The 26562-nt window shown below is 44.4% G+C and overlaps 1 protein-coding gene across 6 annotated transcripts in view; it reads left to right on the forward strand.

Moving 5' to 3' along the window:
* Window positions 1–26562, forward strand: part of LOC122572783 (nuclear factor 1 X-type-like) — a 65922-nt gene that overhangs the window by 7962 nt on the left and 31398 nt on the right. For 5 of the 6 annotated variants that reach the window (XM_043738225.1, XM_043738227.1, XM_043738226.1 and 2 more), the window contains exons 2-4: window positions 3111–3266; window positions 24712–24903; window positions 25298–25481. In XM_043738225.1, coding sequence (XP_043594160.1) covers window positions 3111–3266; window positions 24712–24903; window positions 25298–25481 — 532 coding nt within the window. Of the gene's footprint in view, window positions 1–750; window positions 1224–3110; window positions 3267–24711; window positions 24904–25297; window positions 25482–26562 lie in introns of all 6 variants that reach the window. The other variant, XM_043738228.1, reaches the window with a different exon arrangement.

Here is a 26562-nt window from a genome sequence, read left to right on the forward strand (position 1 = left end):
CCTTGCCCTCCCCCGGTCTTTTCCGCGATGACGACGCGTACAGCGTCACCGCGCGCCTCCTTAATGTCTTTGATTTTCGTTCGCGTTCCGAAAATAACGACGTGTCTTATAGATAGACGCGAGGGCGCGCGGACAGGCGAGATTCGGTGACAAAGCGGGCTTGCGACGCGAAAATCTTCCTCTGTTCTTCCACGGGTTACATATTCCGATTTTTCTTCCAGTTTTCGGTACAAAACTTATGGATCGAAGGGAATTTTATTTGAGAAGCAAGCAGATAATCTTGGGAATTTAAGTATCCGAGGGTGAGATTAAGGGAGAAACGTAAAAACAACGTATCGCGAGTTTCGAGTTACTTTGTATGATACGATTGTCGTGACACCAACGTGCAATGAAACTTGTTAGAATTAAGCGTTTTGTTTAGCTATGAAATTGGCCTACAGGAGAAATACACTGCTTGAAACAACTGCAGGATCGTTTTCAGGTCTTCAGGTCGCTCCTTATTTCTATATTTACTTAATTTTTAATAATTCTTCGTTTCTATTCGGTCAGCGGGTGTAATAGAACCGGTTCGTACTACCTTTTGTTCCCGATGAATTCCGATTCGATTCTTGTTCCGATTGTTTTGAGCAGTGTAGATGAAAAATACGAAGAATCGTTAGCCACGATCGAATTCCCTTATTAGTCGCCGCCGATCGTCCCGAACTCGGCACCGATCAAACCACCGCAAAACCATGGTCCGTTTTCCCGCAGCGGAAACCCATTGGAAGATCGAAGCTTCTCCCGCTAGACATCGTCTCCCTCGAGGAAGCCAATAAATCCTCGAGAGAACGCAGACAACGAAGGAGAAACCCTTTACCTCTCTGCTTGCTCGAGCATGCTAACGAGACGCAACCAGGAAGAGACCTCCTCAAGATAGTTGGAAAAAAAAAATCTTGCGAGAAGAACATCCACCAAATAAGTTCAAAGATAGAAAGAAATAAAGAGATTGAAATTGACCATAAGGTCGGTTCGTTGATCCCAGGTGAAAGGAGGAGGAGGAGAAGAAAGTCGTCGGAGAGGTGGTGCAGATGAGGCCACGATCAATCTGCGACAGGGTGGCGGAGGAGTATTACGAGCCTGACGGTTGTTATTGCGAAAATCGGTGCTTCTGACAACCGGACTGCAGGAGGGACAGACAGACGGTAGTGTGCCACAGCAGCCGCAGTGCTTGCGAATACTCGATGGTTCGTGTCGTTTGACGCTTGTTCCAAAGGCCAGCCTCGTGTTCTTCCTCGTCCCTTCGCCTTTCCTCTCACGTATCGCATCGCCGCGTAGTTTCGATTCTGCGGTTTCGTATTCTTTATCGGTGAGCCGCGATAGCACGGACGATAGCTCGAGATAAACTGTAGCGTGTTCTTTTCGATTTATGCTTTGTGCCTTCCTCTTCCCCTCGCCTCTTTTCATCGGATTAGACTTCTGAATCAGAGCATAGCAATGGTAGGTTAATTTTACGAAAGTTCCGACGTATGACCGAGATTTCTTACGATCGTTGATCGTTTTAAGAAGCCTGCAAGATAAGAATTTGAAATGAAAGATATCTTTACGATTAAAAATTGTACAACAAGGATCTCTTAATGGACGATTATTCAGGGTTTGTCAGACGGCAGATTGACAAACTCGATTTTTTTTGTTAATTCATAGAGATGATCAGCGGGATCGTCGAATGACTCATATTTCGAAAAAATTACTAAAGCTATTTTCGAAATGTTACTAAAATATACGGACGGACGTGTTGTCTCGTTAATGTTCAGTAAACAATGCACGTAAAACTATTTATTACGTTTCTTTTACGTAATGACGGACTGGTTATACATAGATCGTATCTTATCTGTAGAATTTCGACTTTCCCTTCTCCATCTTAAATTATATCTTTCCTTATGTTACACTGCAACAATTTTTCAACCACACGTCATTAGCGTACCACTCGATCAACATGGAAATTCCTATCGTTCAATAAGACCCTTTCTCATGCGCAAGAATATGTCTAAAGAGTAGAAGATGAGATTGCAGGTACGCGATATTGTTCTGCCGACAAATATTCCATCGAGCAGGGTTTTCATCTCGGCGGAAAAGTCGTCGAAAATTCATCTCTCTAGAACGATGTTTACATCCTCTTGAAGCGTGAATCGCGGGATTCTATACGAGAAATCGCATTTGCCTGACAAAGGCAAACGCCGTCGATCTCTCGACCAATAATCGATCTCCCCCTTTTCCCGGTTCTCCCTGTCGCCCCGTCAACCGGAAACGAAGGTTCGGCCGTGTCTTCATTCCGGAACAGTTCGAAGTGCAGATAAGGGCCAAGTTTCCTCAGGATGTCCGCGACTTTTCCCTCTCTCTTATCTTTCGTCGGAACAAGAATTCGAACAATTTGTCTACTTCGGCTTTTTCACTGAAAGTTTTTATTTTCCAAATCTTCGCAGCGTGGTAGTTTTGTCGGATCGGATTCTAGGCATTAAACGGATAGGATATCTAGGAATTATTTCTAATTTGCGAGACTGAACTTTTGAGACCACTGTGAATCGAATTGAATTGCATGAAAGCTAGTTCAAGAATTTGCACTATCCTTGCACGATTATATACAAATAACAAGCTTGTAAACCATCTCATCCGAGAACGAGAGGACACCATTTTTACGAGACTAATCTCTATGATCCACTCTAACTTTGCTTCCAATCGTACGGATACTCGTCTCTCAACAATTCTACAAGAAAATAAAAAAAGAAAAAGAAAAATACTTAAAAAGAATACAATTGCAAATCGGACATCCACCACCATTGCTGTTACTATTATTTAAATCCACCAAGAGTCCCAAGGAATAGAGCTTCGAATAATCGCGCGCCTAAACAGAATTTGAACGACCAAGCAGCTATTTCTCCGGTGGTGTTTTCATTCGAATTCGATTGCACGACGCTTTCGTCGTCTTTTTCGAGTGAAGCGCGCACAGAGTAAACATCGACTGTGGCTCGTGTTTCCTTTGGACTCGAAGGAGTTTCGAGGATAACCCTCGTTCTCGGCGGACGGAATTCGACCGGACGCGTCGCTAATCAATTTGTGACCGTTTCTGCCTGCAGGATGAGTTCCATCCATTCATTGAGGCCCTCCTACCATTCGTAAAGTCTTTCTCGTACACGTGGTTCAACCTACAAGCTGCCAAGAGGCGTTACTACAAGAAACACGAGAAACGGATGAGTCTCGAAGAGGAACGTCAGTGCAAGGAGGAGCTCCAGGTGAGTGATTTCTTCGATATTTTCTTTCTTTCTTTCTTTTCGTAAATAGAAACGAGACGTCGAACACGGTGTTAGGACACGCATAGATTTGTCAATGTCAAATTTTAGATTTCTAAATCTGTTAACTTCGTATATTGGCGCACTGTTATACCACTGGACGCTTGATCGATGTTTCTCACTTTATAAGCATTGACACATTTTCTAAAAATGTACGGGAACTAGGATAAGATTTATTTCACAATATACCGTTAACAATGTGTTGTCAAGGTCGTAAATTATGCGAGAAATGTTTTATATCGTTTTGAAACGGTTCGCCTGTTTACACATATATGTATACAGAATGGGCTGTGTGTTTACCCATAGGATGTTCTAGTCGAATAATTTTGTACGTTATATCTAGTACCATACGAAAGCAATAAGCTTATACGCGGAAAAATTGGTAAAGGAAAGACGCGAGGGACGAGAAATTATCGTCGCTTTAACCTGACGATTTGGTGGCGTCGAATTAAGGCGTTAAATTTTGAAACATTTAAGTTGGCTAGTTTGAAGCGTAAGAAAATTCAAGCGTTAAACGTGGCAGTTGTGGACGAGAACGATACATAGAGGTGCACATAACGAATCGATATGCCAGGTCGAAACGCGATAAAAGTTCCAGCGAGGCTCTTCATCGGCGAATGTCAGCGGACGTTTGCACGAAACCGAGCTAGCCGTCGACACGGAGGTGTGCTACGGCCTGCTAATTTCATGGTTAAGAATAAAAATAATGAGGTTTCGGCCTATTTCTGGCGCAGAAGCGTCCTCGTGACGCGCGCTATCGCTCAGCCTCAAAGCCAGTAGCTCTCAATCGTCCTGCGTCTCGTCTCGAAAACCTCTTTATTAATAGAACGATTTAGCGCGGGACCAGGGACATTAACGAGGCATAGCGTGAATCACGAAACGCTTCGTTGCTTGTTTAATTTTTGTCGGCAAGTTGTCGTGAAGCGCTAGATTTTTCTCTGCAACGTCGAATGTTCGAATATTTAAGCTTTTTGCATTCTGGAACTTAACTATCTGCTGGCATCGGTGAGCCGCAAGTTTGGATTTGGCTGTTTCGCCTTAAACGAAACGAGATAGACATTCGTTGTGTCTATTTTATCGAGTTGGAGAACTGATATTCGAACGAGGCTAGCATTTTGCCTCATCGTTGGTTTACCAATAAAATCCTAACGAATAATATGTTTACTTTATTCGACGCACAGGTACCTCACGAATTTCCCAATCCGTCGCTTCTTAACTAATAAGCTAATATTTTATTTCGCCATTGGTTGACCAGTAAGATACCAACAAAATCCTTGGTCGCATCTATGGGAATCCCCAGATAATCCCAAAAGGTAGTAACGTCCAGGCCGATCGACCTCGACTCTGTCGAACGAAAGTTCAATTAAGGGGCAGAAAATAAAATAACGTACAAACAGGCAACTGAAAAAGGGAAAGAAACGCGAATAAAGAAGGAAAAGAGGAAGAAGGGAGGAAAAACGGAAGAGAAGTCGGTGAACCTCGGATATCGAGCGAGGTTGGCGCGTCGGCTCGGTTCGACGAGTCATTGACATTCGAATTTTCGGCCGGACCGCAATCTTTTCCCTTGGTCCTTTTTTTCTCTCCCCCGGTGGCGGCCTTCGCCACCATCCAGCCTCTCTCCCAACCCCCAATGACCGGTGCACCGCTAACATTCGGCTGGTCCTCTCTTTCTCCCGTCTATCCACCGCAATTCGTATTCTCTCTCGCGACGCCGTTCGATCAATATTTTAATTTCGCGATGCTGCGGTATTTAGCGGGACGAAAAGAACGAACGGGCCGATGCTCGTGAAAGAAGCTATCCTATCGTAGAATGTAGGGGGGGGGGATCGATGAATCGTCGACTTCAGCGATTCGAAATCGTCGGCCAACGACCATTTTTTTTTCCGCTAACTCCCTGTTTTGCGACTGTATCGTACGATTGATTCGACGCGAATTAGAATCCGATACCCGATGACAGGTGAAACGGGGTGCAAATGGAGGGACAACGACGGTTTCAAGATTCTTTGTTACACGGAAATAAGCGGTCGGTTCTTTTCGTTGTCGTGATCTCTATTTATCTCTGTCTTTAATCTCTTGCATTCGATATTTCGTATAGTTTCGAAGGATAGTCTCCTTTCTCCTTTAAAAGTCCTGAAAATTGTCAGTCGATGTATGCATTTAGGTTTCAGTATTACTTCGTATCTAGGTAGTACTACGCGATTTTTTTTTTAGTTTCGTCCTTCCTTCGAACAAGCTAATTTTCCAAGTCACGAATAGGACTTCGATGGAATGGCGATTGGCATGATACAAATTTTTCCCGGGGGTCGCTGCGTGGAAGTTTTTAAAAACGAAAGTGCCTCGGAGCCGTAGGCGCGCGGGTCGCGTTGAATTTTACATGAAGTACATTTAATCTGCGTCGCACGAAGCCCTGCAGGCTCGGCCGAGCCCTGTACCATTATATAGACGGGCTTTATGAAATTGTGACCGAGCGTAGAACAGGGCCCTATTCGCAGAACCCATAATCGACGATATCTGTTTGCGAGTCTGCTCGTTTCTCCTCTGCCATTTTAATTAACTTTTGTCAACGATATTTCTTCTTCAATTCGAATTTATCGTTGGTTAGAGTTTCTAAATCGTGTTTGGCTTTCGGTTACTTTTTAACGAAACATTCTACATATGTGTTTTCGAATATCTTACTTCATTCTTTGTAGTGCCACGTGACTTGAAAGTTATTTGTGTACAGATTGCAGATATTTATGCAATTGTAGGATATTTGAAGGCGTAAAAATACACAGAATGCACAGAATACGCGAAAATGTGATAACCAAAGTATAGCACTCTTCGCGATATTTAGTAAATAAGATTTTCCGCTTGGGTTTCATTTGTTCACTTACGGTTATAAAAAGTTCCAATTCGCATAAATATGAACAGCCTACTCGTGTACATCTTACTATTTTATTTTATCACCGCATCGTTGCGTCGGCATCCCTCCAAGAAACATTATCTGGCGTTAGCTTCGGATTAGATTTAGGTCACATTCAAACTTTGAAGAGCAATAGCAACTTACCACTGTTCGCTGTTGGAAAGGATGGAGGACTAAAAAGAAGATTGGGAGTTGGTTCGAACTCGCGTTTGATTCATCCATTTTCGTATCGTTTTTCCGAACGAACGAACGAATCGATCTCGGTAATCGGGCGACAACACATTCGTCGACCTGAAATTTTCGAGCTGGTAGAAAGCCGCTCGACACACAGGCCACGTACGCAGATGCTTTCCAGAAAGAGCCGGGAAAAAAGCGATACACATTTCATGGCGTTCGCGGATAAAAAGCGACGACGTGCATGACTCGTTGACATGCGACACTCGTCCCCGCGGAAAATTGGAATGGACGTTTCCAGAGAAGAGAGGCCTCCTCTCTCCTCCCTCCCTCCCCCCCGCTCTCTCTCTCTCTCTCTCTCTCGTATACTCTTCTCTTTTCTAATCGCGATCTTTGAAAGCGGACCGATTCGAACAGGAACACGTTCCACTCTCGGACACTTTCTCTGACTCTACATATTTCTCGCCATTTACATACATACTTTACGCCATTTGTAATCGTTGAATAAATTGGAACTTCCGAGGTTGTGTCGCTAAACGTAGAGTTATTTTTCCGAATCGGTTGAGGCGATCGCGAAGGTATAAAGAAACTTTTACTTCAATACGATGACTATGTATCAGTTATATTTCAATCTAAGTATATCGCAGCTGCCAGGGCAAAATAACTTTGGTATCTTGGGACCTTGCAGATGTCTGTAACATTCCCTCCCCCCCCTCCCTTCTCTAACATTCCCGGGCAAAGTGGTTTTCGATAGAGATTGAGAATTTTCAAGTATTTGTTTATCGAGAAATTTCGACTTGACAATTTCATACAGTTTGTTGGAGAATTTATTCTTCGCGGTTCGTTCTTCAGTATCCCACTGTTGCTGTTATCTTTCTCGTGCCATTTTCATCGATAAAGAGAATGGTAAAGAAGGCAATTGTTAGCGTATAAATAAATTCTTCGCAACAAAATCCTTGCTATCTGGAAAAGTGCCGCTATAAGAGTATACCGTAATCGCTGACAATCGTATCGTAAAAACTTCGGCAGCGCGAAGGATTGAATTGGTTAAATCCGTAGTTTGAAGTTCATTTAAAGTTTGGCTGCGGTCTAATCAACAGTCCAAGTGGTGGGACATAAATAAAGAAGAGGTGCTTTGTAGTCGAGAGCGTTATCTAGATAGGAAAAGGGGGATTTGCAGTCGGTTGCCTATCTACGGCATAATTTATAGTCCAAAGCCTCGCGTAAAATAGAAAATAGCTACTTTGTAGTCCGAATTCTAGGAAAAGGGGATTTGTAGTCCGTACTTCATCCTATGAAACAAAAAAACGTAGTTCGTAATCTTAAAATCGATCGTATAAAGTTGAGAACCTACGTAATTCGTAGTCTGCTGTTTCTCATGTATGCGGGATAAGGACATTGTACAGAATTACACTTTAAACACGATGTAAAACAATTCTCCTCGTTTTGTTTCGTTGCTAAAATCTCAGCCTGCGGCCGCGTGTAAAATCATAAGAAAAATTCTTTGCCGATTCGCAGTTAGAATCGTGATCGATGTCCATTCTTTAGAAGGATGCCTTATAGCGGATTGAATCGCGTGACGTAAGGCAGTTTCGCATTGTTCGAGAAAATCAAGACTTTCGAGGTCTCTGAGCGTTGCAATTAAAAGTTTGCACGCTTCAACCCCTATATCGATACCGCATTAATCACCCAACAGTCCGCAATTTACCTGTAGTCCGTCTCTGTCTCCTTTGTAAAAAAAAAAGAAAAAAAAGATTCTATTAATAATCGAGACTCGGTCGGAAGAAATATCAGGGAACAGTTATTGGAATTACGAAAGCTTATCTCGTACTGTTTACGTATCCGAGCACCCCGAAACGACCGATAATCGCGGCTCGTCGATACGCGATTAACCCCTTCGGTGAAAGGTCTCGTTCGACGGCGAGTGCCCTCGAAAAAACACATCCTCTTCCCTTGATTCCCTCGGGGGCCACCTAAAAAAAAAAAAGAAAAAATTCGTCGACCACGAAGTGGTGGAGTAGAGTGGACGAGGAAAGGCATAGAAGCTCGCTCTTTCTCCCTGGTCCGACGACTGGGCGATATGGTACACCCTGCTACCGAAAAATCGAGTAAAAAGGAGAAAAAGGATGGAGAAAGAGGAAAAAAGGAATACGAATGATGGGGTGGTGGAAATTGTCAGAGAAGAAGCGTTCGAAGAGCGAAAAAAGGAAGCAAGAAAAATTCTTGGACCGTCAAGGGTAGTAGAGGGCTGCGGAGCAGGGTCCGAGTCCGTCGTTTTCTCTTAATTTCGAGACAGGCCGCAGGACGATATCGACTACTTCAATTCTGGGGACGGGAGGAAGAGCGAGAAACTACGGGTGGCTGGGGGAGTTGAAGCTGCGAGAGAGGATCCGAGAGGAGAGACGGAGACCGCTAGCCGGGAACGAGGAGACAAAACGTGGCATCGAGAGTCCGAGAAACAGAGAGACGAGGAAAAGGAAAGAGGGCGGAGGGGACGAGAGGACGAGGAGTCAGAGAGAGTGCGGGATTTCGAACGGGGTGGAAAAGACGGAAGATTCGTGGGTAGACCGGGACAGAGATATTGTAGGACGCGGAGAACGTGTACGAGTCGCGCTATCACGCGAGAACAGGGCGGCAGAGGGACGAAGAGGGGTTGGTGGGTGCAAAATGTGCGGGGGTGCAGAGAGTGCACTACCAACACCCGCAAGAAGTATCCTAGTACACGGGTACACACGAGCTTTTCGGGTAACCGGAGAGAAAGCGGGATGGAGATAGATCGGGGGAAAACAGAGAAAGACGGAGGAAGATAGAAAGGGTTGGGATATAGGGGCATGGCCAGGGTGGTTAGGGCGAGACGGAATCGAGCAAGAGAAAGAGAGATAGAGCGAGGAGGGGTGTGCAGTCGGGAGAGGGTGGAACGAGGGTAGTCAGCAGAGAGCGTAGACATGTAGCGCATACGCCGTCGCGACGGAGGCTGCGGCTACGCGGCGCCTACCAACCACCATCTATAATCTCTATGCGGATATCGATTTTCTACCCTGTATTTCCTAAATTTATGCAAACTAGCGGGCCGTCCTCTACTCTCCACTCCCATCCTCCGTCTGCCCTTCGGCCCAACCACCAACCACCCTCGTGTTCTATGCTCTATACCTTTCCCTCTTCCTCTCTCGTTCTCTCTTTGCCTATCCTACCCACCTATGAACCCTTCCCCTTTGTTCCCGTGTCGCTACCTCTCTGTCCCTCTCTGGACGTTTCTCTCCTCTTTTCGACAGTTCTCGATATCTGGCTGTCCTTCTCGCTCTGGCAACTATCCTCTCCCAACCCCTTCTCTGGTTGGCCGTGTCGGTTAGCTCGGTGTTGTTCAGTATGTGTGTCGGCCCCATTCATCTAACGAGCTCAAGCGGGCTATCGCATCACGATGCACCTCGCACCTCCTCGTCACGAGGAGGTGTATCCCAGTTTACGTTGGGGGGGCTGGGGCTCGATACACAAGCGTGCGCCGACCTCTACACCCGCGACACGGGGGTGTGAGCCTGTTTTCCGCTGCTTGTTAATGTTGGATTATGTGTTTCGGCTTTCGGGTTATTAATTATATCGACGCACCCGCGGCACCAGGGATTATCCGCTTCCTCGACCGCCTCTTCTCTTTTTCGAGCCCCTCTTTCTTTTCATGTTGATTTTGGGACGCCGGCTTGCAAGCGGTGGTGGGACAGAGAGAAGAGGGGCTTAATGAGGTCGATGTACATCGACTGCTGCCGCGAATCGATGAATAAATAAATGGCGCGATGCGGGACAGGACACGCGGAATTTTCGTGTCGTCAAGCTGATTCTTCGGCGGCTTTCTTTTGCTATATTTTTTTTAGTCATTACAAATTTAAATATCATTTCTTTCTGAGATTAACGGAACGATACACACGAAAATAAAATATAAATGATCTTTAAACAAAGAAATTATTATATTCGAAGGAGATTGTCAATTCGAGTGACAAGTCGATCTGTCGCTGTTAGCAGATTAAACGAGCTATATTTCTCCTCTATACTAAAAATTTTCGCGTCTGATTACTTACACTTACACTTACGTCGTTTACCCTCTTCAACTGCTCGATTATCTCAAACAAATTCAGTCGTTTCCTTCATTTCCCGCTCTCCGAGTATCGAAGAAAATAAAACTACATCAACCCTCTCTTCCGTACTTGGTTTCGACCCCCTGGTGTCGGAGCTAGCGGCGTTTAATCGCGCGTGAGACTTTTTACGGAACGTAGCCTGGCCTTTCGGCTGGAGGCTGTGAAGACAAACGATCGTCGAGAAGACGAACCCTTGGCTCGAGGCGCCCTGACGGCAGGCATATCGCGTTGAGACGCGAAATAATCCACTTCCGCGTTTCTCTCCCCTTTCCATCCGCTCCATGGTTCGCGTTTTATTGCCGGCAAAGCATATCGCGTACGTCTGTGAGAGAGGAGGGAACCCTTTCGCGCGAATATTCTCGAAGGAACGCCGGTCTGAGACGCCGGAAACAATGGCAATAAAATTTTCGCAACGGCCTCGCCTCCCCGACTAACGTCATCCCACGTCCAATCGCTCCGCGCGTTTCCTGGGTGCGGGCGGTTTTATAGCCGCGAATCTGCCCCCGTGTCGCTTCACTTCCGGTTCGGTGTAATCACATGCATTGTGATCACAGGGGTCAATGGTGCTCTTTTGTATACCGAGGTGATGTTCTTTCGATGCTGGAGGATTTTCAAAATAAACATTGATTCCACAGCATTCTTCGACTTCTGATTCGGTGTAATTCTAGATAGAGTTGTTGCACAGGTCGGGGGTTATTCTTTGGGTACTAAGGACTTTTTAGAGCTGTTGAGGTTGGTGTTTGGCGAATTCTGGAAATAAATTTTGCTTTCACCAGGTATCTTGTTTAGAACAACGATCGTTGTGTAATTCATGGAGTACTTCCAGCCGAATTGTTTAATTCTCAACTGGTACCAGGTAATGTTACTATATTTTTAATTGCAGGTAAAAATATTTTTTGAACATTTGGCCTTTCTTGAAGCAAATACAGCATTTGGTAATTTTGCGAACAAGTAAGAGATACTTAAAAGTCGACGCGCGAGCCAACAATCTGATTTGGCGAACTGACTGTTGGGTATACGGAATGGGCAGCAAATTAAGGCTCGGAGGGTGGTAAAGAACTGTGAAATTCATCGCGGCTCGATAAGTCGATTGGATTCGTTAGGACTCCACTTTGGCCCAATTCCGGCAGTTTTACTTTTAAATGAGGCGTAATCGATATCGCGTTTATCCGCGTGTCACCTAATCGACACAGCTTGATTTTCTTCGATTTTAGAATCCACTTTAACTTAGTTTCGATACCACATAAGAGCGTCTTTTCCTTCCAAAGAACATTTTCTTCATACCGGGACTTGCATCTAAAGTATAAATCCTCCAAACTTCTATTAACTCCTGTCAACACTTTATCGTTACCTTATCAACAGTCGATACGAAAATTGATTGTTTCCAGTCCTAGTGAACTTTTGTAAAAAATAGCACAGACGGTTCGATCGAAAAATGGACACTCAGTTTTCATCGAAGTTCACAACGCTGCCTGACCGTTACAGCACAATTATCGTCTATTTATCTGTACGCGAAAGTTGTTCGGTCCACGTTCCAGAATTTACAGGGCGCCATTTTCGTGTTTCCTACGGTAGCTTCTTCATATTATTGCCACGGATGTCCATTAAATTAGAGTACAATCCGAGGACACCGTTGGCCATTTCCATTGTCGCGGTAACGATAAATAAAAGGGGGTGGAAAGAGGCACGAGGGGGAAAACGCGTTCTCCCCGTTCTAAATAAATCTGTCCGCGGTAGTATTCCCATTCAACGGCGTAAAGATATCCGCGAAAATAAACGAGTAGATCGAAGCAATCCCCCAAGGAGACTGACGCCGGTGCCTGAAAAACGAATGAATTATGCGACCAGAGGAATGTCGTCTCGCAGCCGTACTCAGATTATAAAATTCGCGAGTTTGTGTTCCTCTTACGGCCTGCGTATCAGTTCTTGGAATTGTCCTGAAGAAGATTATTTCTTCCAAGAGCATGATCCTCCTATTTGACGCCAACTTTTTTTACGATTGAAAAGAGTTGATGTTTCTTCTTAAATCGAGGATGACCTTGTTTCATCTTCCGTTTGGCAAATACACATCGAACCGAGAATATTTATTTGTTAACTGTTAAATTGATCTGTTAACCGCTTTTGATTTTCGTCGTGCACGAAGATTGACTATAACAATAATTTATCTTCTTCGTAATATCCAAAGTTACTTTACATTTCCTTCGTCGTTTCTTCTAACGCAGAATGAAGAATTTCTTGGAAACTTCTCAACAAACCTTCCAATATATTTTATCTCTGAAGATTTCCTCGAAGTTTCCCACAGTGCAATCTAATATTGTATAGAATATCTGCATATCATCTGCAAGTTTCACCTCGAGTAATGTATCAGAAAGTAAAGCCTCGGCAAAATCAAATCAACCTGTCCTCGAGACTCGTTCTCCTAAATGGCTTTTCGCAAACCGAACCGCAAACCTCGTTTGGGAGCGGTTTCCCTGCAAAGAAGAGGTCTCGCAAACAAATTAAGCGCGGCATTTCGCGGCGGTGTCTCGAGGAATCCTCGTCGTCTCGCGTAAGTTCAAAGGCCGCGCGGAATGAAGCGCCTCAGGGGTTGAACAAATGGGGAGGATGGGTTAAACTGGGGGTGGCCCGGGATGCTCGATCCTCTACGTAGTTACCATACATATAGGGTGTCCCAGGTCTTTTTTTATTTTTACTTTCTTTTATCTTTTTTGGCTCCATTTTACCATTATATTCCGCGATCGAAGATAATGAAAAATGTTATATAGAAATTGATTTCAGATAAAGAAAGAGAATAAAATTCCTATACATCCGGGCGCTCAATTCTCATCGTCCATAAATATTATCCTTCATTTTAGCAAATGTGTCACAGTGATATAAGAGATGAATGAGGTTGTTAATCGAGCATTTATGATCGTATCCTTATACAATATTTTCTCTTATTTTTACTCGTACCGTATCCTGTCATTATTTTACGCAAAAACCTGGAACACCCTATGTATGTGTATACAGATTTATATATACATATATTGAGATAGAAAGAGTAGTAGGAGGGGTTGTAATATTTACAACACTCTATGCAGAGGCCGGAATTGCCTATAAAGAAATCGCGGAGTCGCTTTGTTCGCGTCATAACGTAGTAACGTAAGGGGCCAGCAGCTATACGGTCGGGAAGCATGCCAAATTAATAAATATATTCCAGTCTATCCCAGCCTCTCTCTTTTTCTCCTCTCATCTCCTCTTCCCTTCCTCTTCTATGAAGCGCGTGTAGCCATTGCCATCGAGCGTTTGGAAGCGGCCCACCTATGGGCTTCCCATAAATTCTCGATCGACGCGCACCGACCAACTCTCCATCCCTCTATGCTAACCCCTTTTCCTAGCCGCGGACACTCGAGCTTTTTCCCCGTCGCGCGTACATGTGCATACGACCACTCCGAGTCTCGATCCTTTGGTTTCGTAATTTATGACACGGCTCCCGAAATAACCGTCTTCCAGTATCTCGATTTATGGAACTCGAATGAGTTCTTTTTTCTTTCCGTTCTTTTTTTTTTTTTTTTAAATTCGGCCATTTTTTTCGGATTGGATTACAGAGGATATTCCGGTGTATCGCGAACGGCTGAGGCTGCTGTTTGGAATACGAAATTTTGAGAGGGTGGTTTGTATGTTTTCACGCGGTTTACGTAAATCGTGTGACCGCGCACGTGTCGTTAGAGTTTTTGTGCCGCCGATAGACACTATAGATATTTGTCAATCTTTCATTTCTGTACGGTGTGATGTTGTAATTTTGTGAAACGGAATATAAGAGTTCTGAGAGGTTCTCTTGTATGAAATACCTTTTTCTTCCCCTCGGTGGCGGTAGAAAGTTTCTCGTAGCCTTAAATCTCGACCGGGATTCTCGCGGTAGAAACATCTTTCTTTCTAACTACGAGTGGACGAAGTTTAAGAGCTTGAGTGGACAATTGTGTGGAAGAGTCTCCTTCACACCTTCTTCCCTGACCAAACTACTTTCCTCGTCTTCAAAAAACCATGACGATTCGCAACAACCTTTCACGGTATAAAGATCCAACTACTTAACTTCGTAGATGTGCGAACTTCTGGAATATTTCTTTTTAGAAAAAGAGCGTAAAACGTCCGTCGTATCGTGGAACGAATCGATCATCTTGCAACATTTTCAGTTCGCCGGCAATGGACGAGCTTCCTGATGACAAAGTGGCTCATTTGCCCGCTTAATTCCCGTGACACGCGTTACAACGCGTGTGCACAATTTTGATAGGATAAGCGCGCGTAAACACGCAGCGAACAGAGTCGCGACAGGGCTCGAAACGAGGCCCGAGGCCGAAAAACCGAATCGATACTCGCGCACACGTGCATTCGGGGTGCCTGTCGGTGTTCTCTGCGAGAGAAATCGCTATAGATTACGCTTACCGGGGGGAGGGGGGGGAGGAGTGGCCTGAATTTAACCCCGACAGTTAAGCCCTTTGAGCCAGCCAGTCGAGATAGAGATATACGTTTCCATATAGAAGACGTTGATTTAAATGTATATGATTCTTTTGCTTCGACGAACATTCTAGTAATGCTAACAATAATTGCATTATTGATATTATTGGCATTATTTTATGTTTTTATGTATTCGATATAAATCGAATGAATTGTACAATTTATTGGCTTCAAAAATTTCGAATAATTTAGAAGATACACTGGTTTGAAATCAAGACACGTTCAGAACAGTAACATTTCGCAATTCCATGATGCATGACATTTCGGTAAGCATAGAAGCTCCGGTGTAGATTCGGGACACGTTCCCATCGTGAATCAAAAGCGCACGTGACCCAGTAGCTCTCGAATAATTCTACTAAATTCTGTCTTTTAAGCCGTCACCGAATCCAAAATCTTGATCTCTAAAATTCCAACCTGAAGTTGCAAAATCGAACGTTTGCGTGAAAATTCGATGATGCGGTTCAGAAGAGAATTTCAATGTCATCGAAAAGAAGAAAGCACCGGGGCCAAGTACAAGCGTGTTTGAAAGGAGAGATCGCGTGGAGGTAGCACGTGGCACGGGAAGTGGCGTGCACATGGCCGACCTAAACTCGCCTCGCCGGCTGCCAAAGATTCGTAAACCCGTAATTCGTACGTAGGGGGCTAGCGTTGTTGATTTGGCGTACGGCGTACGCCAACACAGTCTGGCCACGTGGTTCGACCGAACACGCGCTTTTCTTTTCGCGATCATGCGCCAACCGGCTCCAACCCGGTCGAAAAATTCATCGAACCGCTCTGTTTTCGCGATCCCTCTTTGTCCCGATGGATCTTCGATTTCCTTTATACGCGAGGGAAACAGTGTTTTGACTCTTAACGACTCTGAGAAGGTTCTACGTCTTTTCCGGAACATGGGTTATCCCGATTTGTTCGATTATCCCAATGCAGCCAGTTCCATGATTCAATTTCCATCATTTGTTATTATACGGAACTGAGTTCATTTCGATGGAATTGTGATTTTTTCGGAATTGCATTATACCTTTTGTTTTGTGTGCCTTGTATGGAACGGGCAGATGTGAGCAATTTGCGATAGAGAGATCAATGATCGATGATTTTTGCCGATTTATCCATATTTCGTGAACTGTTCGAAATTTACGCGCGCGAATCAAAGGTAAATCGAACAAATTCAATGTCATCGACAAGCTTTTCAAACTCGCCCCCATGTTTATAGAATTCTCTATCCATATATGCGATGTAATCCGATAAAAAAGGATTAACGTGCGCAAACGGCTTTTCGAGATAAACGTATTTAAAATTATGCACGCCGTAGACCGAGTTTATTACCGAGTATCATCGTTTCATCGTGTGCATGAAAGGCTCGGTGAAAGCTCGAAAATTCGCTGACAGTGTAGAAATAGGAGATTTGTCCTTTTTGGCAGAAGCACATCGTATATAAGAATTTTTCACCCGAAGTTGAATAAACTCCTCTTATTCACGCAAAAAAGGCCCATAAAATACTTCGTAGACCAGCTCCGCCAATTACCACTTTAAAAGAGGTGGCAGATAAGGAGAGTGGCCCGAAAAAATCGGCAAATACACAGGAATCCTCTTGGTCTGTACGCCTCTAATAACAATAACTTTTACGAAGTAGCCAGGCCAGGCGAGCAAGCCTCTCGAGGCGTCCATTACGTCGCGATATAACGCGTCTCGGCCAGCCCTTGCTTTCTTTTTCTCTCCATCGTCTACCCTCCACCTCCGAGCTACCCACCCTCTGCTTCGCGGTCCAGCAGACTGCGACAATTTGCCGCATAACGATGCCTTCTTTCTTCTCGTAATTGAATCTAAATATTAAAGCTCCGCCGGCGGCTTTGGCGCCGTCCTCCTTGATTTTTCGTTCCTTAACGCACCTCCGGCGGCATTGGTGGCTAAAGGGGCGACGGAGGATGGCGTCTGCACCCCGACCACTGTCGAAAAGTTTCGAGACCAGCGTCCTCGTTGCCGCGGAGTATCGTTTAGAGCGATTCTCTGCCCGGTGAAATTACACCGTAATGCGTGTTAAAGGGCTCAGCTCGTTCAGAAACTTCCCCCTCTAAACGACCGTCTCTGCCTTGTTTCCAGGGCTTCGTTCGGATTATATTCGACCGCCAGGTACAATTGCCTTGCGTTAGAAAGCACTTAGACAGAGTATTTGACGATTATTGTTGAGATCGATTCGGGGAAATTGAGTATGTCCGTTACTCTCTAATTATACGTTACATTCGATTTTTGCATCTGGTTTTATCGTATTCGTTGAGTAACTTTCGAATGCAGTATGTATATATAGTTCTTGTTCTAGCGGGAGTTAAAATAAATTTAGAAGTCTGTGATTACAAGATCATAATTATGCCAAAACGATTTGAGAAGTTTGCAGTCTGTCGTATTTAAAGATGGATACCTGACGTATCACTTGACTGTGAACCTTTACAATTTTTTTCCTGCGGTTACAAATTTATTTAAAGCTATACGTACTAATTATATAAGAGACCGCATCTTACACATACTTTGAAACTGAAAAAAAAAAGAAATGAAAGCAAATGGTACAAATTAGCTAACGAATGCTTAAATTAGCGAAATTAAAAAAGATATCTTAGAGCAGAGCCCGATGGAACGCATTTAGCTATCAATACTCCGCTAAAAGACGAACTAATAGAACCTAATCGGAAATAAAGAAACGTTCTCGCAGCATCGATCCTCCCTCCCACTCGATTACACAACTCCAATTAACCCCATCGAGGAGACAATCCATTTCGTTCTTCTCGCTCATTCCCCTCCACTCTTTCGTGTACTTGTCTCCTCTCATCCCCTGGCCGTGTTCGCGAGAATGGAAAGACGAAAACGAGCTGACCGTCGGCCGTTAGGCTAAAAATGCAGCCTCCGCTTTATTTCCCGCGCTTGAAAATAGCCTGTGAGCCTCCGCGGCCGTAGTTGCTGCGGCAGCGGCGGTGGGGGCCTGTCGTGGTGGCGGCAGTGGGGGCACGGCAGGACGAGTGGTGGAGGCACGACAGCGAAGGCACCCAGGCATTTTCGAAGTGGGGGTCAGCCCCTACCACGATTCTCTGGGGGCGGCGGCGCCGAGGGAGGGGGCGCTCACCGTCGACACACTCACACATGGGAATGCATTAACGGTGGATGATGCACATGGGGGTTTTATATAGGGTGATGCCGGTGTAACGCTGTTAGTGTTTGTTATCGCAAGTGGTTTTTGACTTTTCGAAATGGATGTGTGGTCGAATGGATGATTTTAGGATTATATGGAGGGAACACCCGATCCATGATTTTAAGAACTTTTTAGGCACTTCGCAAGATTGTTCCTCCATCCGTTTTTGGATTGTTAAGGTAAAGGAGACTTTTCGGCGGATAAATGCTTTTTACAGAAGAACAGGGTAAAGCATTATGTACTACACGGAGGATATAAGGAGACAGTTTTTAGCAAACTTCTGTCGCGAACTTCCTACTCCGGTTCCTCGGTTCGCCTTATTTCCCGGATTCAACTTTAGCTGCCTTCTCGGCTTACTTACTTTGCGAGTAGATGCAGTGTTTGGATGAATTGCGCGGATGGTAATTAGATGAATGGGGGGATTATGAAAGCGATTGTTAAAATGCGATAGAGTTGGTAATATTATCGGAAACCGCTTTTAGATTACCGGTTTAATTTTCAGTCTGGTTTAATTTAGAGTAGAAAACTTGTTAATTGAAAATAAAGGGGGAATCTTCTTTTTTGTAGGAAAGATGCCCGTTAGAAATAGCTTTGAGGAAAAGTGTTTATCGCTGGTTCATTGTAAGTCGATTAATCTCAAGCCACCCGGTATGCAGGAACGTGCGTACGTTTGCTAAATTCATTCGCGAGAAGTACGACCGTAATACGTAATTTCGGTGTGCGCGAATTCGAGGATGCGCTTACTGCAGCGGGCACACGTACGAGCTCTCGTAATTATGTACGTGGAATTTTAAAAGAACGTACCGGCAATGAAATTAAAAAACACTGCTCTGAAAAAGAAGAGGGAGAGAGAGAGAGAACGACGAAATTGCAGAATGATGTTCAGCTTCGTGAAACGTCGGTTTCACGTTTCGTCTACGTTTAGATTGCACAGAAGAGTCTTTGACGAATCACCGATTGAATTGCTCTGACGAATCATTTATTCCGAGCCACCGAACGTGTCGATTTTCATAGCAACTCGTCGATACATTTGGTATTCACCATTTCTTTCTACTTTGAGTTAATTTTTGACAGTTTATTTATTTGTACTCGTAAGAAGGAATTGCAAACGTTAAAGTCATTTATGTTTGTATGAAGTCTGTATTATGTTCCCTTGCCTACTGTACTATAACGCTATCTTCTTAGAAATTCGAGAGAAATTTGCTCGGGAGAATGCGAGGTTAATCAGTTTCACTTTTAAAAATCTCTCAATTGGCAATCAATTCTTTTAAACTGCGAATCTGTTAAAAGCTCTTCGGAAAGCCACTTTTTTCGTCGTAGGATGAAAATCGTTTTCCGTTAGGATGATACTCTTCCGAAGCTAAACCCGATTCGATCCCGATACTATGTGTAGTGAGATCAAAGCGAATCCCATTTTCACGAGTTGCTGTCGTGATTACGTCGGGCAAAAGGCGAGGCATAACACACGCGTGGGCTTCTTTCGCGTCCGCGGCAGGTATGCGCCGTGTCACACCGTGTCATATATTCGCACTGCTTGAACCGTGCCACGAAAGCTTGCGGCAAATCCAAAATAAATCGCCGGCAGCTGTTGCGTCCGTATCTTGCTGTTCCTCTAGATACCAGGCGTGCATTTTCCAGCAGCCCCGCGTTTTTCTTCATAAAACGTTCAAAGACTTAGTCTCGAAATTAATTATCTTTCTAAACCGTCCGGTGAAAGTGTCCCGTCATTCTCAAAAAATTACCACGACTCAATTTTAATTTTCATTCTCAAAAATTATCGACTAAATAATTTATGATCTAACAAATATCGTACTTCTCCGGAACAAGCAAAAGCGTCGGGGACAATTGGAAGATTTTCTTTTGAAATTCTCACAGTACGATCTTGGATCCTCGTAATCGATCGCATCTTATAAAGGCTGAATCATCAGTCTGGAAATCATCAGTCAAGCAGTGATTAATAATACTTGTCGTATTGTGAAAATAACTATTTGACGACAATCGACACGGTGACAGAGGAAAAAATTGCGAGGAAAGACGAAACTGTGAAACGAAAGGAAATCGCGCGTTGGTCCGGAAAACGCGGCAACCTGTTTCCGCTTTGTTCCTCCGATCTTTCGTGAGGACCTGGTCGCGTGGGGGCGGATGGAAGAACTCGCAGCGAGACGTAAAACGGAAATAGAAACGGTTGAGAGCATCGATGCTCTTCCGCGTTCCAACAATCGCGTGGACCAACTTCTTCTACTTCTGTTCTCTCTCCGCCTCCTCGTAGAAAACTCGCGTTCTTTCGTTTCCTCTTTCCTTCACCCGGACGGGCTTTGTTTCTCGTTGATATTGCGATTGAAGCTCCCTTACTTTCTCGGGATTACCTCTGGCTGACTGGCCCCCTTTTTAAGCCATTCTGCACGCCACTTCCGTTTCGATGTCGTCTTCGCATTCCCTGGATGTTTGTGCCCGAAATAGCTGCCGCTTTTGTGAATCCTCGGATCTCTTCCTTTCTTCCTTCTCTTCTCCCCCCCCCCCTCCTCTTCTCTTCTCTTCTCTTTCTATAGATATATCTTACAAGGCTGTTATTGTCGCGTTGGAGAAGCTCCTGGAAAAATCTGACTTGCGCACGATTTTCTTTCTTTCGAGGAACCAGAAGCTGAACATCTTTTAGGCACGATTTTTATCGATTCGAGCGGTGCATGAACGTCGATGGATTTATGATTTGCATTTAGGGAATATTTTGTACACATTTGCGACTAATTTATGAATTTCCTTAGTCGTTCATTACGTGCGGATTTAAGCGCAGATAACGAATGGAATAAAAATTCTCCAGTCAACAAATTATCTGTCGTTGCATAGCTCAGTCGACGAATTTCCTAGCTTTCGATCCACGGGAACGAAGGGTTTCCTAAAAGAAGGAGCAAATCTCGAAAGAATGGGTTTAGAACGAGTTGTCTCGAATTATCCTGCGACGCTTCCTCAATTTCAAAGAGGGAGAATTCGAAGACGGTCGTCCCGTTCGGAATAATCATGCGAAACGCGACGAACCGTCAGAATTGGAGGCAGTCCTTCTCTTCACGGTATTTACGTTCAATTTCACTGAGTCTAATGTAACGAGGGCTCGTTGGCTCTCGAAGTGAGACGAATTCGATTGCTCCGGCCGAAGCTGGATAGGGCCGGTCGGATCGAACGAGCCGTACGTGAATGTGCTACAGAGAGAAAAGCATAAAAATGAACCGCCTCTCCGAGATTTATTTACGCGGAGAAACTTACGACTTTTATTCAATAGCCGACTCGTCGAGCCCGAAGAATTCCACGGCGATCGCGATCGACGCGGTAATTCATCGGAGAGATTGCTCCTTACGTGTCCCAGAAGATTATATATCAACACGTTGCTTAAGTATATTAGAGTCGTTCGCAGCGACGAATATTTCAGGTAGATCACCTCTCAGCGTAATATTTCGATCGAACTTGAACTTTGAAAAGATTTTTCTCTTTGCCTGAGAGGCTCATTTATTTCCTGTTAAACTCAATCGAAATACTCTCGACTCTGTTTCGAACCAATTTCCAAACAATCGTGGTAGAAACGGATTGTCGAGCACGTATCGACCGACGCTGGTCAAGAACGGTTGGAATAGCATCGCGAGAAATCGGTGGCGTGAACGAGGTAAACTGCCGCGCCTAGATGTACATACGCATGTCACGATATACGTGGCCGGTGCGTTCGCAGCCCTCCTTCACACTCGGCATACTTGATCGGGTTTATGCAGGATGCACCGTAACCGCAGCCCAGGTCTCTCCCACAGTTGAGCCGGCCTGCGTGTCCGCGTGACATTTCTGTGCGCGAGACTCTCCGGGACGTGCCTGAAATTTTCTCGTGCGCGAAAAACGCGCTCGCGCGACTACTCGCACTACCGCCTAGACGCGGTATTAAGGACGCAACGAGCTGGAAAATGTTCGTCGTTCGTAAACGACCGACGTGTTTCTAACGTATATGTAGATCGGCCTGCGATCAGCGTTTGGATTAACGGTGTTCTTATCGATGGGCTTGATTTCGAATTGACAGGCTGACCGCGACGCGGATTTTATATATTTTACCTTGGGAACCGGAATAGATTCAAAATACATTATACGTTATAACATTTAATTTTCCCAAAATATATGTCGTATTTGCTTACTCTCTTCCAACGATGTTATCTAAATCATTCGCAAGCGATGATCCATTTAGTCCATGAAATTTACCTCGTGTTGATCATTTTAAAGAGATTATCAAAACGCAGGGCAGATGAATATAAGTGTACATATATATATATAAAAATTATATTTTTATGTTATACCAATTCATAAATACCAATTTATGTTATACGAATTATACAAATTCTCATTATAGTTTTCAGATATTACAGAAAATAAATTTTAAGAAACTTGCAATCTATCGAATCCCAAAATTCATCTTTAGAAAACCTGTGCTTTCACACGATACCTCGAGCCAAGAAACATCCTTGGGACAAAATCGCGTAATCATTCCGTATAAAGTCTATCTCCCAGCAAAATCTCGGTTTCATTGGAAATGTCTGGAGGAAAATCTCGTAGGTCGAGGTTTTACCAAGAATCGTCGATGGCCTTTGAGGCACTTGGACGAGGCGGCGTGCGCGTTAGGACGCGCAGCAACGCGGCAGCGGTTTTCTTGTTCCTCGCAAAAGTATCGGAGCTCGCACGTGCGTGGCAGAAAGGGGCTAGGCGGGATAGATCGACGTCGTCGTCGCGTCGATGCATTCCGCGTGCTTTCGACGCATTTCTCAGGGACCTTATGCACCCGCGCGCATTTGCTATTCCACCGGGGGCCGTGGCCGTGAGGTGAATAACAGAAGCGGAGCCGAGGCAGGTCGACGAGCGTGCCCGCCTGCGAGTCGAACGCGACGCGACCAACTTTGTTCGGAGATTTCCACGGTGACTGAAAAACGAGCCTGCCCTAGGCGTAAGCGCTGCCTGGAATTTTATCCGATATACGCGAACAGAGAGAGTCTTCGCCTTCCGAGAGAACATTGCGCGGAATTTTAGTTTGTTTTCAAATGAACACAGTCGGATGAAAAGGAATTTTGACTCCGCGACTGTCGATTATTACGACGAACAGCAGTCGTTGTCTTTGGAAATTTTCTGGGAAATCTTATAACGCGTGATCGTTGATACTTCGAAATGTTCTAATAGACAATTTGTAAGCGTTCAATATGGCTTCGTGAGGATTTGTCGTCTTCTCATGTTATCTTTTTATTTCATTTAAATAAGATTTTCATACTTTAATACGACGATGATAGTGTAAGTTCTTGAATGGAATCGAAGAGCAACTTTATTTCTATTGACGAACAGAAATTAAATGATGTAGGAGTCTGGATTGGGTTTAGGGGATGCTCTTCGATGTTGGAATTTGTATAGAAGCTTCGAAGGTTCGCTTTGTCGAAAGACAAACGATGGCCAGAGTATGTGAAGTTTGGAATAAAAAATTACAGAAAAGATTGCCACTGTTTCAATGATTTCCTTACTTTAGGATAATTCATAGCTACGCACTTAAGTTACCGTTAGCTATTCGCTACTGTCGCACCGTTTCAAATGCAAAATACGCACAGATTATACGTAATTCGTAGTTAGTAACTCTTCGTCTACCGAATTGAAACTGCAGTCTAAATCAAGCTTCGCTGTAAATTCGTCAAATTCGAAAGAGTTTGAAAGAGTTGTCATATTAAAAGTTCGAAGAACATCGGTCCGATATTATTCTAAAAATGTCGAATTGCGAGAGATCGTGAAGCACGGCGATAAAGTTCCTTCCATCGAAAGATGCTGAATTAAAATTGCGAAGGACGAGGACAGAGAGGGTCGCGTGGAACTCGAGGAAGGTCAAGATATCAGAAGGGTGGAGGAGAAGGGGACACATGGGAACGTGCTCCCGCATATCGTTCCGACGAATAGTTTGAGGTCAGCGTTGCTTTGGTCCCGAGCCATCGGACGGAGTTTGTAAACTGGCGGAACTTTCCAGATCAACAGCTGCCTCGACTTACCGATATACACGAGCAACTCCTTTCGAGTATGGTTTCTGTAACCAGTTTACGACGATGCGTGCTATACTAGAAAGTCGTTTCTTTTTACGCTTTGAACATAAAAGACAGACAGAGAGTTTACCAGGAGTCCGAATGCCAGTTGACTCTCGGACAGTTATCTTTGCTCTCCTTTATGAAAGATGGCAGCGGAAGTGGGATTGTCTGCCTGCCATGTCCTTTCTATTTTCCTTGTTAACTTACTATGGTCGACGTAGAGTTGATAGAAAATTTGCAGACTGGAAATTGGCTAATATAGCAATTATATGTGTATGTACAAATTTACGGAAATGCAAACCTAATTTTTGTATTTAGGAACTAAAGTTGTAAATTTTGAGGAATTTATGTCTCTGAAAGACGAAAGGTTGGAAATTTTATAATATAAATGTTTTAAAAGAAGCGAGTTGAACGATGTATTCGAAGGGAAACAAATTTTTATGGATTACAGAACGAGAAGCTGGAAGTAAAACAGAAATGGGCCTCGCGGCTTTTAGGCAAGTTACGAAAGGATATCACGCAGGAGTACAGGGAAGACTTCGTACTAAGTATCACGGGGAAAAGGCCAGCAATGTGTGTCCTGAGTAATCCTGACCAGAAGGGTAAAATGCGTCGTATCGACTGCCTGCGTCAAGCCGATAAGGTACGTCTGACTATTCTCTTCCCAATCTACTTACTTCTGCCTAAGTTCCGTATGCTATCGAGACTCCATCGATGAGCATAAAGCAAGGCGACGCTTAATCTACGAAATCAACTAATCATTTATTCATTGCACTTTGTATTCAATAATATATTTAATTTAGAATTATATATTTAAATACTTAGCAGTACTTAGATTTTACTCGAAATTCAATACTTCAATTTTCTAATGAAAAGGTAGCTGAAATTGCCGAATTTCAACGAATTCGATTTCACATAAAATCGCGAAAAAGAGCACGAAAACCACCATGGACCGGAGGAAATCGAATATGGTCCCTGGTGATGTTCCTGCATTCAGGTACAGTCGATAACCCTTGGTCGCCGTCGTTATGTCGCAGGTATGGAGGTTGGACCTAGTAATGGTGATCCTCTTCAAGGCAATTCCGTTGGAGTCGACGGACGGGGAACGGCTGGAGAAGACTGCGGAATGTGCTCAGCCGGGCCTCTGCGTCAACCCCTATCACATCAACGTCTCCGTCCGGGAACTCGATCTCTACCTCGCCAATTTTATCACCAGCCACGGTAAGCGTTCGCCACTATACTCATTCGATTAAGGAGAGACTCTCGACCCCGTGAGAGTTTCAAACAGGGGAATCTATTTTCTAGAAATATATCTGGTTCGGTTCTCTCGTTCAAATCATCGATAGAGTCGTTTCTTTTCTTATCTTTGAGTAGCTGATTAATCGAATCGATCGGCAGTTTCAGAGACGAACTTGTCTTATCGTATGTTAGTTATTTACAACAAATAATCGCAGCCGGTTAACCATCACAAACAATCTACCCAAAAAATAATCAGCTCTACTGCTATTAGCAGTTGCTATTGTCCTTGTTCGACGTGGGGTGCGTACTTTGTTTAGAATACGTAGATTATTTCACGGAAAAGCGATGTAATGTTGCGCCCAAGAAACACGTTAGGCGCTTGAAACGTATGGGACAGTGCAACTTAAAGCCTGTTTTTGCCCCAAACTGAACGTGTTTTAGATCCTTGATCGAGCAGAAAACGCCAAAACCTCTCCCAAACCATCGATAGTTATTGCCATTCTTGTTCCCACCGCGAAGTATTGGCTCGACGTGTCGGTTCTCGTTGATCTCATAGAGCAGAACCTAGAGAAAGAGAGGGACAGGGGAGGGAGAGACAGAGAAGCGGGTGGTGGTCTGAATCGAGCGTGGCGCGTTCATTCACTCGCACATCCGTCCATTCAAAGTGTCCACTCGACTCTCGGCTTCGATTCAAAGTTTCTTGGAACGCTCTGCCAATTTCAACGGCCCCCATACAAGCAGCGACGGGGCTCCGGTTGTTTTCATGGCGCGGGCCTGGGTATCGCGCGCGAGCCCATTCTTCGCTGGCTCGTTTTCCAACCGGTGTCAAGGGGGACAAAGACTCGTAGGAAGAGCACCGGTGATCTATAACGATCTGATTGGCAGACTTTCGCCAATCCACTCCAAGGATCGTTCTTCAAGAATAGTCGATCTTGTCCAACGTCCAAGGCATCCGGTCGTTTCGCGTTCCATGATCCGATGAATTTAACCCGATACCCTCTGGCCACCTCGACGCCTTACATCATGGATTCTAGAACGGATTCTACGAGGAATAGTACAGAAG

Source organism: Bombus pyrosoma, linkage group LG11, assembly GCF_014825855.1.
Source record: "Bombus pyrosoma isolate SC7728 linkage group LG11, ASM1482585v1, whole genome shotgun sequence".
In the NCBI taxonomy this organism is placed as follows: Eukaryota; Metazoa; Arthropoda; class Insecta; order Hymenoptera; family Apidae; genus Bombus; species Bombus pyrosoma.